At 41.7% G+C, this 18,792-nt stretch overlaps 1 protein-coding gene across 2 annotated transcripts in view; it reads right to left on the bottom strand.

Annotated features, from left to right (window-relative positions):
• The window catches only part of IQCE (IQ motif containing E), a 313,633-nt gene that overhangs the window by 23,373 nt on the left and 271,468 nt on the right, over window positions 1-18,792 (bottom strand). For both annotated transcript variants that reach the window (XM_078664993.1, XM_078664994.1), the window contains 2 exons: window positions 9,076-9,206; window positions 8,519-8,637 (listed from right to left, as the gene is read on the bottom strand). In XM_078664993.1, the coding sequence (XP_078521119.1) occupies window positions 8,519-8,637; window positions 9,076-9,206 (250 nt within the window). The remainder of the gene's footprint in view (window positions 1-8,518; window positions 8,638-9,075; window positions 9,207-18,792) is intronic.

Genomic DNA, 18,792 nt, shown 5'->3' on the forward strand with positions numbered 1-18,792 from the left:
TAAATTTATATATCTTTTACGCATATAGTTCCTTGCTTCGCTTGAGTCCTCCACAAAGTATTGTTTGTATATTGTTTTTACTGCCTAGGAGAGATGTTTACACATACACACTTCTGTTTTACAATGTTATCATATCTTGTTGTGATCTGATTGGGATCCTGCACCCATTGGCCATCTCCAGCTGGCCCAAATACCAGGTCTGTCTGGCCCACTGTGCGGCTAATGAGGATGAGAGTTGTTCCCGCTGTCAGGCCTGGTACAGTACTCTTGGGATCAGAGAGAATCAGTGGAAAGGCTTATGCATTTCCTTTGGACCGGTGGTGTGGAAACCTGGAGGCGAAGTCTTGGCATTTTGTGTTTTGTACCTCCTGTTTAACTCCCATTTGTGGGGGCTGCTGTCTTATCTGCTCAGTCCGCCACCTCGGTGTTCTGTGGTAGGTGAATAGTTTGAAGTGTGACTTGTCTTTGAGCAGCCCAACTCCATATCTCCTGTGCTACTTTGGACAGGGTGAATGACTTTTTTCCCCGTGCTTCTTGAGGTAGAACATGGTTCTTATGTTTTCCGTTTTGATCTGTATAGTCTAACCTATAATGTGCGTTTAGAACGCTTTTAGGGCGAAAAAGACTGTCTTTGTTTCTAGATAGCTTGTGTTTCACTGCATCCTTGTTTTTTCATAGACCCGGACTCTCATTTTGCCTGTGTGCGCTTCCTAACCCTTTGTGTGATGCATCCGTGGTTATGGCCACTGTGAGAACTGTTGTTCTGAATGGACTCCTATGTTGACATTTGTCAGGTTACACCATTGTATTTCCTTTTGTACTGTAGGTGTGAGAAGCACTAGACACCCTTTCAGCACCCTGTGGCTTATGACCATACGTTGCGGATCCATTCCTGAATGGGGCGCATGTGTAATCTTGCATGCAGTATAGGTGGGATGCATGATGCCATCATGCCCATGAGCTTCATGACAGTCTTCACTGTCAGAAAATGATCCCTCTGGTAAAAGCAAACCTACTGTGCCATTGCTCCTGCTGGGTATGCTTGAGCTGTCATTGAGTTTATGGTTGCTACCAGGAACCCTTTCACTTGTTCAGGTCGTGGTGATGATTACTTGTAGTTTATGGTGAAAGCAAAGGCATTACAGTACGGCAATCAACGATTGCATATGTTTGTGGCATTTTTCCTTTTATTGTGCCTTTACTAGCCAGTTGTCTAGTTATGGCTAGACATGGATTCCTTGTCTTCTTAGCTGTGCAGCTACCCCTGCTACACACTTTATGAATACTCTTGGTGTTGATTTTATGCCGGATGGCAGCACCCTGAACTAGTAATATACTTAGTCTAAGACGAACCGGAGATATTTTTTGTCTCCTTGGTACATTGGTAAGTGTAGGCAGGCATCCTTTAAATCTAAGGTGGCCATGTAGTGTCTTTTCCTTAGCAGTGGCATTACTCCTTGTTGTGTTGTCATCTTGAACTGTTGAGTTTGTATGAACCGGTATAGAAATCAGTGGTCTAGTATAAGTCTTAGTGTCAGGTCTTGTTTTGGGACAAGAAAATAAGGAGAGCAGATCCCACTGCCTGCTTCCCCTGGGAGAACCCTTTCTACAGCTCTTTTTTGGAAGAGTTTATTAACTTCCTTTCTGAGTTGTGAGATCTCGTCCCCTGATGTGTTTGGTCTTTGGGGGATATGTGTGGAGGTCTTTTACTGGGTTCTATACAGTTCCATGGCGTATTAGGTTTAAAATCCTGTTGTCTGATCTAATTTAATCCCCCTGGTCTTCCCCCAGATGTGTTTCGTGGTGAGGTTGTGTGGTGAGAGTCACTTGCCTGCTGATCCTCTCCCTCTGGGAAGGTGTCCCCTTCCTCTTGGCTTCCACCAAAAGGACTGCCTCGCTGGATGTTGCCATTATGGAGTTGAGCTTTGGTGTGTGATACTTTTGGGCTTTTGTTGCTACTGTCCGAATGTGAATGGCCCTCAGCCTGTGGGCATTCTGTTTGCAGGACCTCCTCTCCTGCTGATTCCTCTGAACTGCAGTGCTCCCATTGCCTTTGCAGAGTTGTTGTCTTTCTTTATGTGCGTTGGTGTATCATTCATTGCTTGTCCAAACAGAGTATCACCTGTAAAGGGCATGTTGACTATTGAGGCTTGTACCTCAGTTTTGAACCCCGATACCCTAATCCAGTCAGGTATCCAGAGTGCTGTTCCATTACATATTTGCCTACTGACTGTCTACAGCATCCAGTGTGGGTATAAGGCGGGTGTTGGCAATATTCTTGCCTCCTGTATTACGTTCTTGGTCCTCTTGCGGTTTTACTGAGGGAGATGTTGCATTAGGCCCTCTATATGATCACATTGCTGGTATCCATATATGTTAAGCAGAGTATTTGAGCTTGCTAAACTCCACTGTGTGTTAGCTTCTCTCTCCAGGTTATTTCCTACCAAGTCAAGCCTTTTGCTCACCTTCTTTGGTGGTGACCGGTTGTTGTGAGGGCTTTGTTTCTTTTCCTTGCGGTGGAGATGATAATCGAGTCTGTCGGGATGTTGTTCTTTATATATTTGGGGTTCCAAATAGAATGTTTATACTTCTTCTCCACTCTTGGTTTCACTGTCCTTGTGGCAGGATCTCAGAAGGCCTCTTTCCGCTGGTCGAAGATGCTGGGGAGCATTGGCAGATATTGATTTGCATTCTGGGAGAGCATTATGTCTCCAGTAGGAAGCATGATTCTTCTTTCTCCTCTTCCAACTGCACCCCACAGGAGTCTGCAGCCCAATTTATGAGAGTGTTGTAAAGAGACAGGTGGGGAAGGCGTCGAGGGATGGCTTAGTAAACCTTCCCTAAATTACTCGGATTCGAGATCCTGCCATATGTCCTCAAACTGTCTTTTTTCGTCAAACACTGCAATTTCTATTCTACCTCCTCGAACTTGTAGGACTCCTCCTATTCCTCCTCATGCAGGTCTGGGGTTGCCGGGGCCTCCATGTCTGCCTGATAGTCTTCGTAATCGATGGTTGTCATAAGTTTGCTTGTGATGTGCAACTCTATCAATGAGTCATCAAACTCCTTCTTTCTCTAGAGCAGGGCTGCCATCTTTGCCTTGAGGCTTCATTTAGTTGAGCACTCTTTGTTATGCGTCGATGGCTGGCAGCATTCTCTTTTTAGGCACCAAGGAATCTTTCGGCGTCTAGTCCTTGCTCTTTTGTCCTGCTCCTTCTGAGTGGTCGAAGTTTTTTTGACAGATTGCCCCCATTGGTGTCCTCTTCATGTGCAATCTCAACCGCCTCGATGTTCTCCTCATTGTCGCTGGATAAGCGGAGGTCTTTGAGAGATTCCTGTGTCTTGTACGAGTTCAACATAGTGTAATGTTCTAGCCTTTGTTAACGTCGTACATGGTGTGTTTTTTCTACAAACTCTGCACAGGCCTTGCAGTCTTCATTCTTGTGGTCTATCGGCAGGCAAAGGTTGAAGACTTCGTGGGGGTCTCCTTTGGCAAACTTGTGATGGCAGTTGGGGCAATACTTAAAAGGAGTGCTTTCCATTACCCTTTTCTGCATTTCTCCTCTTCATTCTCCAACCACGTTTTTACAGGCGGGGTCCCATGTCTGGATTGAGAAGGTTCCCTTTCCTCGCGTTGGATTCTCACATGATCTTTGGCGATTTTGTTGGTTTTCCGACTCTTTGTCTTCTTTTCTCAAAAAATCTTCAGAAGCGTTCCGTTGGGCTTCCAGACCCAATGGAGCAAAAAAGAATCTGAAGATGGCGACCAAGCACAGAAACTTCCAGGGCACCATCTGACTTCACACAAGGGATGGACTTAACAATAAATGTTGGTCTTCAACACCCAAAAAAAAAAAAAAAATTAGAAACAGAACCAACCACTAGATGGCGAAATAATGCACAACATGTAAATCCAGAAAAGGATCTGTATTTAACACTGGGAGAATCATTTCTAGAAAGTGTCTAAAACAGAAGAGGGTCAGATTTTTGAATTATGTTCCATGGGCAAGGTGTTTTCCAATAGAATGCTTAAGTTCTGCACCAGTGTTGCAGGAACTGGTAAGGGACTGCTCAATCGATCCATGTTTCATTAACACCTTGCATGCTCATGACGAGCTGAGCTCGTCATGAGCCACGGTGCTCGTGTGCTCATGACGAGCTGAGCTCGTCATGACCATTGGAACGCTCGCACGCTGGTCAGATTCCCCTGCTGTGCGAGCGTTCTACACAAATGGGTGGGGTCATGACGCGCTCAGCTTGTCATGAGCTCACGACCACCGTGGCTCATGACGAGCAGAGCTCGTCATGAGCACCGGGGCGCTGCTCGCGCCCCCCCCTTCCCCCAGCACAGCGGGGGAATATGCCCCGCAGGGAAGGGGTTAATAGCTGTGAACTGTAAAGGATAAGTATGAGAATCTAAGTGATCAGTGATATAGGCTGCTTATTTGATACAGAATGAGCCCAGAATGAGCCCTCTATGAAAAGAAGGATATGCAGGAAGGGTAGTGAAGGTGGTTAAATGAAGCAGAGTGCCTGATAGACATTGAGTGGAAGAGGATATACAAGTTAAGGAGAGGATGGTTTTAAGATCTTGGCTCAGTGAGATAGAGTGGCATGATGACAGAGGTGTGTGAATGTGGTGGTGCCGGTGCAGGGGTTGGCCACGAAAGTGTGTGATTCTTCACAGTAGTAAGAAGAAGCATGTACACATCTTTATTTGGAGAAGTGCCATTGGAGGCGCTCACAAGAATATTGAATATATATATGGTTGTTAAAAACAGTGGAATATAGGGGGGGGGACAGGAAGACAGCAAAAAAATAATAATTAATATCAGTGTTGAATTGTGTTAGATGTGTTGTGTGTATATGATTTGAGTTGATGCAATGAATTGCATCAGCTCTGCAACCAATAGGCTAATCAACAAGGTGTGAAACAAAATACTTAGCAGACAGAAAATAGATGTGTTCCAGCTGACCTCTCACAAACAGAAAGTAGAGGGGAAAAGACGAGGATGGTGAAACCACAATGAGATATCTAGCTGATGGACAATAGAGCATGATGGCAACCTTAGACATAATTTTCAAAACATTAGCTACATTTGAGAGGTTGTCATAGGCTGTTGGTATGAGTTTGGAGAAGGCCTAGCAGAATGTGAAATGTATGACGTCTGTCAAGGAGGCAGTGCAAAGCTAATGTGGGTGGGAACTAAAGTGCCCACACTCAAAGAGTTTTAGGAACCCCAAATTGTGCTCCAGATTAAAGTAAAAAGGGAGATTTTCATATTGGATAATGTGGTGATTCGCCCAATAATGGCTCTTTGGGCTTTTCTGCCACCCCAGCAGACAAGCCATTGCTTTAAAGGAAGGAGACTATTTTTCTGGATCACCTCATTCCTCCTGGATATAAAGATGGCACGCTGCTCATTACAACACAGTCAATATAATGGGGGAATAGCGTTACCTGATATACGGGCATACTATCGGGCTGCTCACCTCATAGTACTTAACGAATGGGGACATGCACCTGGAGACCACCGCACATATGCACTAGAGAGACTCCAATTTCAAAAACACTCTCACCTACATTATGTATATGGAGGAGGCTGGATACAGGGTCTACTACCAGCAACAAGGAGAGTAATCGAATCCTGGAAAGAAGCAGAACACCAAATGAAATGGGGAAAAAAAGTTGACAAGGGCTCCCCCTATGGGAGGGCAGGCAGCTACAGGAGATAGCAAAACTGCGAGGATTCAGAGGCTGGGACACCATTGGGATAACTAACCTGGGTGACATTATTAGAAATGGAAATCTGATAACCTTCCCACAACTACAAGAGGACTATAACCTGTCAGATAGGTAATACTACACGTATATTTACCTCCAACATGCCTGGACAGTGCAGAAACCCGATATCGCTGATCTCCCTGAGTATGATCCATTAGAAGGCAGGTTGCTTTAGGAGGAGATACTTGAAAAGGCAGTCTCATGGACATATAAGACTTTAATAAATAATATTAACGACAATCTACTAGCATTGCGATGTAAATGGGAGGCTACAACGGGTGAACTAGAGGACATAGACTGGGAGATGGCCCTATTGCATCCTAGAGAAGTGGCAATAAAACGTAAGCTACGGTTGATCCAGTTCAAAATAGTACATAGAGTGTATTATGATAGGGCGAGACTGCATGCAATGGGCCGAGCTGAGACACCAGAGTGCCTACGATGCAAAACGGAGAGGCGCTCCTATATCCACACTCTCTGGGATTGCCAAATAATACATCGCTACTGGACACGGGTAATACGGGAATTGACCAATATATTTGAGACGCAAATCTCAATGGATCCCAAATACGTCCTGCTGGGCATCCGTACAGATGTCGACTTGCCTAGATATAACCTCTTGCTATGCAATTTAGGACTTATAGTAGCAAAACGTGACATAGCCAGGAACTGGGGAAGAGCAGATATCAGGCAAGAGGGTGTCCCAAGAAATTTCGGAAGATTTGGCAACCTTGGTTGAGATACAATGGGCTACAGATAGATGATGGAGGCACTGACATTATGCAAATGATCTCACGGGAATGTGTAGGTGCAGAGCCACCGTGAGGAAGAGAACAGAATGAGAAACCGAAGATTACCGAAATGTAATGTGATATATTCTATATTTCCACCAATTGTAACCCCTACCTACTCCACATGTACGGGAGAAATGGGAGATATGCCTGCTGACTTCTGTTTTGTTATCTTTTGTATTTTTGTTATTTCGAATAACAATAAAAACAGTTAAACATTTTTGAAAAAGGATGGCACGTTGCTTAATTAGACCACCAGATTCCCTTTCACGTCTCTCTTTCAGTTGAGAGAATATAGTGGAGGCACCATAATAGCTATTATCAGAGATGCAGATTTGAGAGACCCCATCCTGAGACTGGCTGCAACCCAAAGCACAAATTACATGAGATGGTGAGACGGGTTCTGTCATTTCCTCTTCAAACTGGAATAGGTGAAACCAGTTGCATTCTGAGCTTTCAGATTTGACTGTGAAATCATTCCTTTGCTATTTCCAGCTCGATTGAAAGTGGCAAGGAATGGCAGGAATTATATGTTTGCCAAGACTCAAAAAGCACAATCTTTTTTGGGGTTTGTAAAAGAAACCTGGATCTAGAATGAACCCATACGGACTGTAGTGGCAGTGTACACTGTAGTAATGCATTCTGTTAGATGCCTTATGAACACCAAATTGGTGATGCAGGAGATAAAGCTACCCTTGCTGGGTCTCATCCACAGAAAAGCTTTTATTTGTTAGTTGTCATTCTTAACAGTGGCTTTGGATCAGACAATTGGTTGGTTTTCTTGTTAGTCTCATTAGCTTGTATCTTATTCAATGGCTTTTCTAACTCATTTTGTGTTTGTTCCTTCCCTGTCCTTTGACTTGGTGTTTGGACTGAGTGACTTGTATCTATCCCACCCTACACAACAGGGAGCTTCCTTATGTATTATTTTCATAACTCCATTGGAGTGCAGGTGTTTTATTGTCCTCTGCTCCATATGCAGCTTTCCCTTCATATCCTCGGCAGCTGTTTTATCATTAATAATCATGTCCAACTTTCTTTTTTTCATTTACCACTTCGACATTGGTATCCACCATCTTGGAAAGATCAATTGAAAATAAAAAAAAACAGACACTGTGTGATGAACATGTGTGGTGATGCACTGATGCATTTTCATCATACAATACAGCAGGTTTTTTTTTACGGTTTTGCTGATGCACAGAAAAAATGTGAAAAATTGATTCTTAAATTATGAAGGACGCTGGGTTGGTACCGCCCACTAACCAAATGCAGTACTAGCTAAATTCAGCACTAGCTATGCTCATTTGTAGTCTACCCGCTATAAGAGTGTGTTTTATTTTCAAATAATTTTTGTTGGATGCACACAGACTTTGCACAATGATAGGTATGGAAATATTGAAGTACTAAGTTGTCAGCATGTCGAAGTCTATATGATTTTGTCAGTGGAGTTTCAAACTCCTACCTCAATTTACGTACAATGACTTGTTTTGTAGCTTCTTGCTCACTGGTAGTTAATGATTCCATTTATTTTAGGTTTTGATTTTTGTGTGTGGTTTTTAATATGTATGTGCCATGACCCCAGGCGATGAATGCCTTTTGAGCCAATATTTAGCTTGAAGAAAACATACAGATTAAAAATCTTATGGAATGAGAGAAGACATTACGTAAATCCATCCTTAAGATGTCTGAACTAGCTACGAGTAGCTTCTACTACTAGTTCAAAAAGCTGCTCATAAAAATCATACATACAAGCCGGGCAGAAACCAGTGAGTAGTTAATTCAGAGAGTATCAAAGTATCAATGTTTCATACCGTAATCATAGGAAGGGACTTCCATTTCTGCAGCCTATTAAATGAGAAGCTCTCACCACATTCAAGACAATATCAGTGTCCTTCAGATAATATTGTACTATAGAGACACATCACACACAACATATCTTTACCTGGAGTCACACTGAAGGCTCTAGGAGAAGCTCGCCTAGGTGAGGCTGAGGCAGACCTTGAATCCTTACGATTTCTGGAAGAACTGCTGTTCGCTGCAGTAGAACTTGAACTCGAAGCACTAAAAAAAAAAAGCACTACACATTAGCGTACACCCCAACCTTTACCTTCTCATATGTCACGGTTTTGTATGGGAGAGAAACGAGTGTGCCTATGCAGTGCCGGATCAAACCCGGTGGAGGCCCCTAGTTGTCGAAATTTCGGGGCCCTCAAGCAAATTATCTCCTAATACGTTTTTTAATTTTACCAACCAACAATTTTAATATTACACAAAACTAAATATTAACAATTATTAATGCTATTAAACAAAAATTAATTGGAAACCATTTGAAAAAGCTTGATTGTATTTTCAAGATCAAATCAATATTATTTTGATCTGTTGTGGCGGGCCCCTAAAAGGAGCGGGACGCCTAGGTCAGTGCCTACTTTTCCTATTTGGTAATCCGGAACTGTGGATATGAGAATGTGAAACAACATTATAGTTAATTCAAAGAAGCACCTTCTGTCATGTTGTTCTGCTCTTGCCATATGAGCTCTGAAAGCAGACTGCAGCATGGTCACGGCTTCCTCCTCAGCACTGGTGTCAGAGGGCGAGCTGGTAGAGGCGTTACTATGCACTGTACTAGGACTCTGTAAAGGAAAGTACAGCAGAACACTGTTTATGAAAAGACTCGCTGGCCACTGTCAGATAAACATGCGGTCCTGGAAGGGATGCTGTATGTTTTCCTTTTTTGTTAAGACAATGATTTTGCGCGATTGCTGACTTTTGTAAAGTGAGTTCATTAAGTGGTACATATTTAAGAGCAGTGTACTGCCATGCCTATATATACAAAACTTTCTCTGTAGCACTTGCTGCACTCTGCTTTATAGTGTGATGAGCCATTTCAGAATCCACACAAATACAGGTCTGTATGGGCATGACATCAGTCTATTTAGAATCAAACAGTATGGATAGGCTTAGTAAGGTTGAAGATTGCACTGGGGACCACTCAACGTCAAACAAATGGAGGTTTCTGTCACTCCCACGCTATGAACTAAGCCGCTCACCCTTCAGGAGTAATTTCTTCAACAATTTAAATTTTTGGGGAAAACAACTGTGGTAATTTGACAGCCTTTTATGGGCCACAAGATGGTTGTAATGGCATAAATGATTGCATGTGTATGTTGTTGGCAAGTAGTGTAAAATATACATATTTGAAACTTATATATATTTCAAAAAGGTGAACATTGTTTTTGTGCCTCTGGAGAGCGAAGTCCTGAGGCTCAAACACCTTGATATAATATGAAAACATTACCTTCATAATAATTTAGGTAATCTTAAGGTTCAGCTCTCCTGCCTTCCAACTTAGCTGGGAGTGTCTACATAATAGACATTTTGAGAAAAGTAAGCAATCCAAAACATTTAGTCACTCTGAAAATCTGGAGGATTCCTTTCCATGCTTGGTATTTCTTTCTTAGGTATCTACTCACACATCCCAAACTGTACATACATGTATGTAAATATATTTGTTATATAAACCGTATCATCATTTGTGATGTCATAAATTACATCACAGAACATATCATGATTGATGTCATATGTGAGGTCATAAGCAGTGCACAGTGGGGACGCAAGTTATAGTTAGCTGTGCTAACTATATCTGGTGAATTTCTGTTTTTCAATTTTTAGTTCAAAACGTTTATTTTGTCACTGTAACATTCACCTAACTATGGTCCCAATTACGATACTGTTAGGAAGGCATCCTAACAGCATTTGCTTTGTGCCGATCGGATAGGTAAGGGGTCTTCCCGATTTCCTATCCCGGTTTCCTATCAACCGAGTACGATGCAAGTTAGGTGTTAGGAATATCCAAATTCGAAACCAACGGCATCCGGAAGGACCAAGCCATACGGAGCAGAATCGTACATCTCTACGGGCTGTGTTTCCTAATGACCGAGTACGATGATGGATTCCGACAGCCTTTCCTAAAACTCATGCTGTCCGACTCGAATCGGCAGTCGGAATTAGAATTAGGGACCTACAGTGGGCCCCCCTTCACCCGGTGCCTTCGCAATCGGGCACGTGGTGGTACCAAAGGGTCCCCCCTTACCAGCCATACAGTATACCAGGCACCAGGGGGTGCCCGCCACAGAGTGCCCGATCTTCTCTAGCCACCCCTTTCTTCAGTGGGAGCCTATGCTTTCGGTTGGAACATAGGCTCCTGTTGAAGTCAATGGGAGACTGACCGAATCGTATCTGGAAGCATCCGGATGCATCGTTCTTGGTCGGCCGGACTCTCCCGATCCTAGTCGGTCGGAAACCATTCCCAAACCCATTCGGTCAGGAAGATTTCCTAACCGCATCGTAATCTGGCCCTACAAAGTTACTTACACTTTTAGGTGTGTGTGCGTATATATATTTTCATTTATTCGTGGTAGCCACTCTATAGTTATAGTTAGTTTTGCCAGGAATAGGAATTGCTAAAATAGTTGAATCAATCAATCAAACAGGATTTATTAAGTGCAGCTAATCACCCGATAGAGTATCCAGGCGCTTGCAGGCCCCCCGAGGCTAATTGCCCCTTAACAACTTTGTGCCCGTTTGATGAATCACCACAAGTCTTTCGAGACGTATTCTTCCTTCTACACTGGCGGATGATGGAAAGTTTAGTGACAACTGGTCTACGGGGAACAAAGGAAAAATGGGGGTCCCAAAACAAATTTCGTCCCGAATGCATTTTCAATAGACTTTTTGTATTGGACGTGGAGGCCAAACAGCTGGTCGGATTTGGATGAAATTTGGCAGGATTATGGTGTGCCAATGACTCTGTTTGGGTAGATATAATTGGGGTAGGTATTTGTTAAGTTATAAAGGCATAACATGTGGTTATATCTTTTATTGCAGTCGTTTTCTTGTAATTTACTGAAACTATTGTGGTACAAGCTGATGACAAAGCATTATATCATTGGCTAATGTGCTTTTACAAAAGTTAAAGGCAGTTATGTTTTTGTGTGCAACATGGCTGAGTTCTGAGTTAGGTTGTAAAATATTGGTAAGTGGTAGGTTTTGTTCTTTTTATCTACCTAGAAACACTTAATTAAAATAAAGGTGTGATAGGTGGAGAAAAATTAATATGATGTTTAATACTTAAAAAAAAACTATATTATAACATAATTTTAAAAATAAATAAATAGGTTTAAAAAATAAAAGAATACACTAATACACTCTAATTTACCAATATATTGTACTGTAGTGTTTTTCAAATGTTTTACATATTGTAAAAATAAATGTAAACATTTATGCTGCAGTGTGCAAATTATGCTAAAATAGCTTACAAGATCATTTTCCCCACACTTTGGGCGTATTTTGGGTTAGGACCTTATTTAGGTTAGTAGTAGCCTTTCTTTATTTTCCATATCTATTACTACTTTCCTAAAATGTTAATGGCTATAAAAAATTATTTGTATTTTTCTATATATTCTACAAAAAATGATGGTGCAGTACACTAGTAATCGGCAAGTACCTGTATGTTTTTTTTTAAAGAATTTACCTTTTTTCTTTAATTCACTATAACTTGCACCTTTCTCCAGGCACTCGTTATGCCCTTCCATATTGCATCACTTATACCATGTGAAATCATAGAATTCATAACAACACATATGACAACTTAAATGACATCAAATGAAACAGCATCGTGCATAGAGAAGGTGCCAGTTATATTTAATGCAGAGTGGCGAGTGAGTTGACAGCAGTTGGTAAGGAGGTGCACAACTTATAGTTATATATATATACACACACACAATACATAAATTTATATACAGACACGTATGCATACACACGTATGTATATGTATGTGTGTATATATGTATGTGTGTATATAACGAAGAAGACCGCCTGGTCGAAACGCGTCGCCAATAAATGCATTTTTCTTACACGGACCCTGGAGTGCGAGTCTTTTTGTGGTTCCTGGAAACGTATATGCTGTGGGAGCCCTTTTGTGTGTGCGTGTGCGCGTGTGCGTGTGTATATATATATATATATATATATATATATATATATATATATATATATATATATATATATATATATATATATATATATATATATATTACCTACTGGCGGTCGCCAGTAGGTATATATAGTTAGGATTTTTTCTCTATGGGATTTTTGAAAATTCTATGTCTAATAACTTTGGCGTTTGTGGACGGAATTGGCTGAAATTTTCAGGAAAATGGCACATTTTGTTTCTGAGCAGCCCCTGAAAATTTTGGGGGGGTTCGTCAAGGGGGGGCCGAGAAAAAAGGGGGGTCCCAAAACGCGTTTTTCCCATGTTAATTTCCATAGGGCGGTTGGCCTCACTTTTAGCCCGAACGGCTGAATGGATTTGCACGAAACTTGGCAAAATTGTAGGGACTGGTAGCCCGATGTGCCTTTTGTAGGTCTCAATATATGTGCTCCAGTGGATTTTGAGAAATTAACGTTTAAAAAAAGATATATATCTGTAACAGCGGACCGGGCAGCGTCCCAGGACGCGTACTTTTCGCGCAACGGAGCTTTGTGAAGCGAAGCTGATTGGTTCTCCGGCGTCTGTCAACATTCCAAACAGTCCGTAGCGGCCGCCATCTTGTCTCTCGGTAGGATCGAGAGACAAGAGGAGGCCAAAGCGAAGGGGCAAATGACCATAAGGGGGAATAGTAGATCCTCGCTGACCCCCTACGTTTGATGTGGAGGTTTTAAAAGGGCCCCGCGGGGCAAAAAAAATAAAAATAATAATAATCGAACGGCTGAATGGATTTGCACGAAACTTGGCAAAATTGTAGGGACTGGTAGCCCGATGTGCCTTTGCTAGGTCTCAATATATGTGCTCCAGTGGATTTTGAGAAATTAACGTTCAAAAAAAGATATATATCTGTAACAGCGCTCCGCTTCGCGTACTTTTCGCGTTACGGAGGTTTGCGAAGCTGATTGGTTTTTCGGCGTCTGTAAACATTCCAAACAGTCCGTAGCGGCCGCCATCTTGTCTCTCGGTAGGATCGAGAGACAAGAGGAGGCCAAAGCGAAGGGGCAAATGACCATAAGGGGGCATAGTAGATCGTCCCTGACCCCCTAGGTTTGATGTGGAGGCTTTGAAAGGGTCTCGCAGGGCAAAAAAAAATATACAGTTTTTTTAGTTTTTTTGCGTGGAGTGCGCCCGGTTCGCGAACCGGGAAGCGTTCTGGGGAGCGTACTTTCTTGAAAATTAGTGAAAAAAGTTAGAGTAAAATAATAATTGTGAGTGATCAGATGTAGGGTAGCTCTGAGAAGAGCTTTTGGGTTTATGGTACATTTAGGTACTTATAAGTAGGTACCAATGCACATTCTTAAATTCAGAGTGAAAACTCTGTTGCCCTCATCTGAGAAGTGAACTCCATCTCCTCTGTAGATATCTTGCATGTAGTAACGCAAGTTATTGTTGTACAGGGAGCCCATTCCATGGTCTCATGTAAGCTGAAACAGATTTGTTTACATGCTTCCTCGATTTCTCAATTTGTGGACAAAATTGGTTCGACCACCTCCATTTCTGTCTTTGGCATATATTTGAATATACCAAGGCAGTCTGAGGAAAAAGTGCCATCAATTGCTCAAAGGTGTCCTTTAAAAGCATTTCCAGACCTACCCCAGTCAAAGTGCCCAAATCATTACCTCCACAGTGCACAATTAACAGGTCAGGTTTTGGCAAATGCATAAAGGTTTTCACCAATGGTATCAATTGGTGACATTTTAATCCTCTGTGGCCAAACCACTTAATTTCCACATCTTGTAAATTGAGGTTAGGTAAATTCCTGTTTTCAGCGTACCTTTGAGCCCAATAGATGTAACTATGTCCAACAATCCAGACAGAAAACATGGTGAGAGAAGGTTCTGCTGCAGTCAGATGAAGTGTGGCAATGAAATGGCAGTTGAAAAAATGAGAGTGTAAAATGAAAAAAACTGAGGAGTTTCTGTGTTAATGAAGCAGTAAGAGTGATTGGTGGATTTTGATTGCTGAAAACAGAAAGTTAGTGTGCATGGATGAGTTCGTTGAAAGATGTATTTTGAGTGGCGAAGAAAAAATCATTAAATGAAAGAATGCTCTGGATATGCAGGTGCACTGAGAGTTCAGAGTTCAATTGCAACATTGTTGTGTGAGAGGTCTTGCAAGAGGTGGTTGCTATGCAGAAAAAGCAGAGAGGGGGCAGAGGGGGGAAGGGTTTTGCTTTGAAAAAAAGTGAGGGAAGAGTTTTGATTGGGTGACATGAGAGATGTGTGAGGAATTACAGCATTTCTGTGCTTTTGATAGCTGCAGACTCTGGAGTGCATACCTTTTGCTCTGCTGAAGACAAATTGGTGTGTTTCTGAGACTGTTTTGAAACTCAAAGTATTTGCTAAGGTGAGAAAAGATTTCTTTAATTTAGATAGAAAATAGTGTGCTTTAAGGAGAAAATTATGAAGAAAGTTGTGTTTTTCAAATGTTGCTTTGTCTCAAGTGTTTCACAAATAGATTTTGTTTCTTTGAGAAATTGTAATTGGAGAAAATGTGAAGTATTAGTACTGACAGGGCTTTTATGTGCATAGGAGCTGTGGAGTGTTTTCAAATTATGACTTGTAAATCGTTTTTGAGAAAAAGCAATGGTTTTAATATTGATGAGAAGGACATAATGGTGTCTGCTTCTTTATAAGGTAATCGAGAGTCTCTGATGTTATTTTTCCCATTTCAATGTAAGAAGTTTGTCTGTGGAGCAAATTGCTTGTAAATATGCTCCCACCTGTGCATGGCAAATTTAGATTTTGAATGTTTCCGTTACATAGGCATGTTAAAGGTGACTGAAACATGCTGCAAAGGCAATCAAAAAATGCTTTTATGTGTCTTAAGGACATTTTAAGTCATTTCCCCATGTGCAGTGTTTTCAAATTATGAGTTAAAAATCGTTTTTGAGGTAAAGGAATGTTTTCAAAATTTATGTGCGCCATATGACCCCAAATTTCTTTTTCAGGGGTGCAGCAGGGTGTTCTTGAGACACCCCTGCACCGTCGGAAAAATTCGTAATTTGCGATGAGGTAATTGCTAATCGCAAATTGCACCTTCATTCCTATGGGCCTCCTGCTGCATGGAAATGAATGGGTAATTTGTAATTAGCAAATAGGTCATCGCAAACTAGGAATGGTAAAGAATCGCTATTTATTCCTTAAAGTTCGCTATTTAGGAAATGCAAAAAACTTTGATGATACATATGGCGGTTTATCTCTAACAAGATAAGAAGCATAGGGATAGATTTATGATGACTGGCGCATCACCAGGGATGTGTTAGTCATTCTGTGCCGCTGTTCCGTCACCTATGGTGTGCTGCATTTACAATGCGGCGCATCATGGGGCAAAAACAGCACAGATGCGTGACGTATTTGTGCCGTAAAGTTGGCGCATTGCTGGAGTTGTATCGCAAGTGTGATGAAGCTCCAGTAAGGTTGAGGGGTGCCCCTGTCGCAGGGTTTCTGTTCTGACACAGAACTGTGGACAGAGGATTGGAACCTCGGCGAATTAGGGTGTCCCAAAACTCACCTTAGTAATCAAAACCCCTTAGCAAGCTAGGTACAGTGTCACATTGGATATAACAAACTCTCAATGTTTAGACAATCCAGAATATGAATTTATAGTACCTCAGGATACGTGGAACTCATGAACAGTCGGTCGTTATATATTTCTTAGAAACGAGAACATGGAGTTAAGAAGAACACATGTGTATTTGAAATGTTTATTTACTAATGCCGTCTTCTCAGGCGTAGTATCTTAGATTATACAAGTACACATATTATCAGTAGCAAAATTACCAGCATAGTCAATAGTACATAAAAAGCGAATGGTGACAGTATGTTAACATGCTGTAAATGAATAAGAGTTAGCAACACTTATAAGCAGCCGCGGGCCGTGGAGGGAGTTACGGTGGGGCAGGGAGGCGGGGAGGGGGAGGGGCAGTGTGGAGAGGGCTCCACCCTGCCCCTCCCCCTCCCTGCATCCCTGCCCCACCGTAACTCCCTCCACGGCCCGCGGCTGCTTATATCTCACCCTCCCTAATACACATAATATATTATTTGCTAAGAAGGTCTCTTTGTGTTGGTTTAGGGCGTGCCGATACTTTAGTGTCTTAGATTTGAAGGAATCACATCAGCATAGAAAAGATAATCCATATGCCGTGCTTAATATCGCCAACGGCATTGTGCCATAATATTCTAGCATGCGATTGCGGAACAGTGTCAGCAGCTGCAGGGCGGGAGCTTGCACAGGAGGGACATCCATATTTAAAAATGTAAAAAAGCACAAGAGCGTCCGCTGGTAATGCAAGTAAAAATGGGAATCCACGAAGCAGAGTGGAAAAAATAGAATGTAAGAAAGCAGGGATGACTCCAAAGATTTTCTCAAATGAAGTCACGAGACCACTGGTAACAACTTTAAAAAAGTGCGCCAGGCCCTTTGTGGAGGACGCGTTAGAGATAGTCCGAACCATCTTGCTGAAATGGAAAGGCGAATCTGTATTTAAAAGGGTCTGCACCTCTGTACGGGTGTTCGCTGTGTGAAGCACGAAAGTTTCACGGGCCGAACTCAAGGCCACCTCTCTGAGACAAAATAGCTCTTATTCTTGCCATGCCGTTGAAATGTGCTCCCAAGGTTGGTATTTGTGGCCAGATTGAAAACTCCCTATGTTCATGTGTGGGAGGAAATAGAACATTTCTGCAGCAAATAACCCGTTCATTTACTGTTACGATAAAATGAATACTTTTAATTAACCCAGAACAATCTTCATTATTGAGCATCAAATAACTACCATTTTCCAAGAACTTGAACATGGGGATGATAGCAGGAACTGGTGTGCCTTGCAACACGCAAGCCATATTTGGTCGGTGTTTGTTGCATGAACCGTGTAACTGTATGTGCCTACACATTAGTGAATGATCTGGCGTCTCAGTGCATTCCTCTCCATTCAGATAAAGTTCTTGATCATCTTTGAAAATCTGTATGTGTATGGAAGCGACCAGACTTCATGAAGAAAACCACTACCTAAAGGTTAATAACGACCTATTGGTATATATTTCATACAATTTGAAAACTTATATAAAGCAAAAGGCAGCGTTATTAAACCGTGGATAAGGCACGTTGCCAAAGCAGTCAACCTTTTGGATTTATACTGGAAATGTTAAAGGAAGAATTACGGAGTAGGGCCTGTAAATCTTTAATAGACAACGAGTAAAATTACTCCAACCATCATATTCCTCTAACTCCGGGATAGTAGGGGTGTTTAATTTTTTAGAAGTAGCCAATCCAAAACATTTGGTCTGGGAAATTGTTTCATTCACAAACAACATATGTTTTGGGATGAGACATGCACGGTGGAAAGCCTCAGTGCCTTGTACCTGCCAGGTTCGTGAACCCCAAACTGATGTAGATCCTGGATATTTTTACTCTGTATTACGTTAGCATGGTCTCATTACTGGTTTAAACGCCATTTTTCCTTTTTTGTAACTTCTGCACACGACACTTAGTTGTTGCTTTAGCTTTCAGCCTACCTGCGTCAAGATCTATGCCTGCTTCAAGCAGGCGCAGGGTTTTGATGTAGCTTTGTCCTATCTGATTGTAAATGCGGCACACCGTGGGTGGCAGAGCAGCGGTGCACGTTAACTGGTGCATCCCTGGGGATGTGCTAGTTAATATAAATCTGCCCCTTTACATTTAATTATGTGCAGGGGACACAGAGTAGGTGAGGTTTATCCAAGGTTAAGAAGAGATGAGTCCTGTTCAGTGAAAAATTGGAGATAGGCTTCAGTATATTATATACTTAAGTAGTGTGTTAAGTTTTTGATGACTGTTATTAATTTACTGTTGGGTAATAGTGGTTAATAACATTTTTTATTATATTTTACCACAGATTCAACTGCAGATTATTTCAAGATTTTAGGATGCCTAGCAAAGAAAGAGTAAGAAAGGCTGCAAAACGTCAAAGACAGCAGGACCATGGAATAATGCAGCAGTCCTCTAACAAAAAGATTTGTCAAGTCACCAAGAAAGCACCGGGTAAGAGTCGAAAAACAGTCATAAGAAATATGTGTAGTAAAAAAAATATTACTACAGAAAATGTTTCAGTCCAGAAAAGGAGAAAGAATTCAAATGGTAAGGAAAGGCCAATGAGAAATGTTACTGCTAGAGTAAGAGATAACTCTATGCATGAA

Source organism: Lissotriton helveticus, chromosome 10, assembly GCF_964261635.1.
Source record: "Lissotriton helveticus chromosome 10, aLisHel1.1, whole genome shotgun sequence".
Classification (NCBI taxonomy): domain Eukaryota; kingdom Metazoa; phylum Chordata; class Amphibia; order Caudata; family Salamandridae; genus Lissotriton; species Lissotriton helveticus.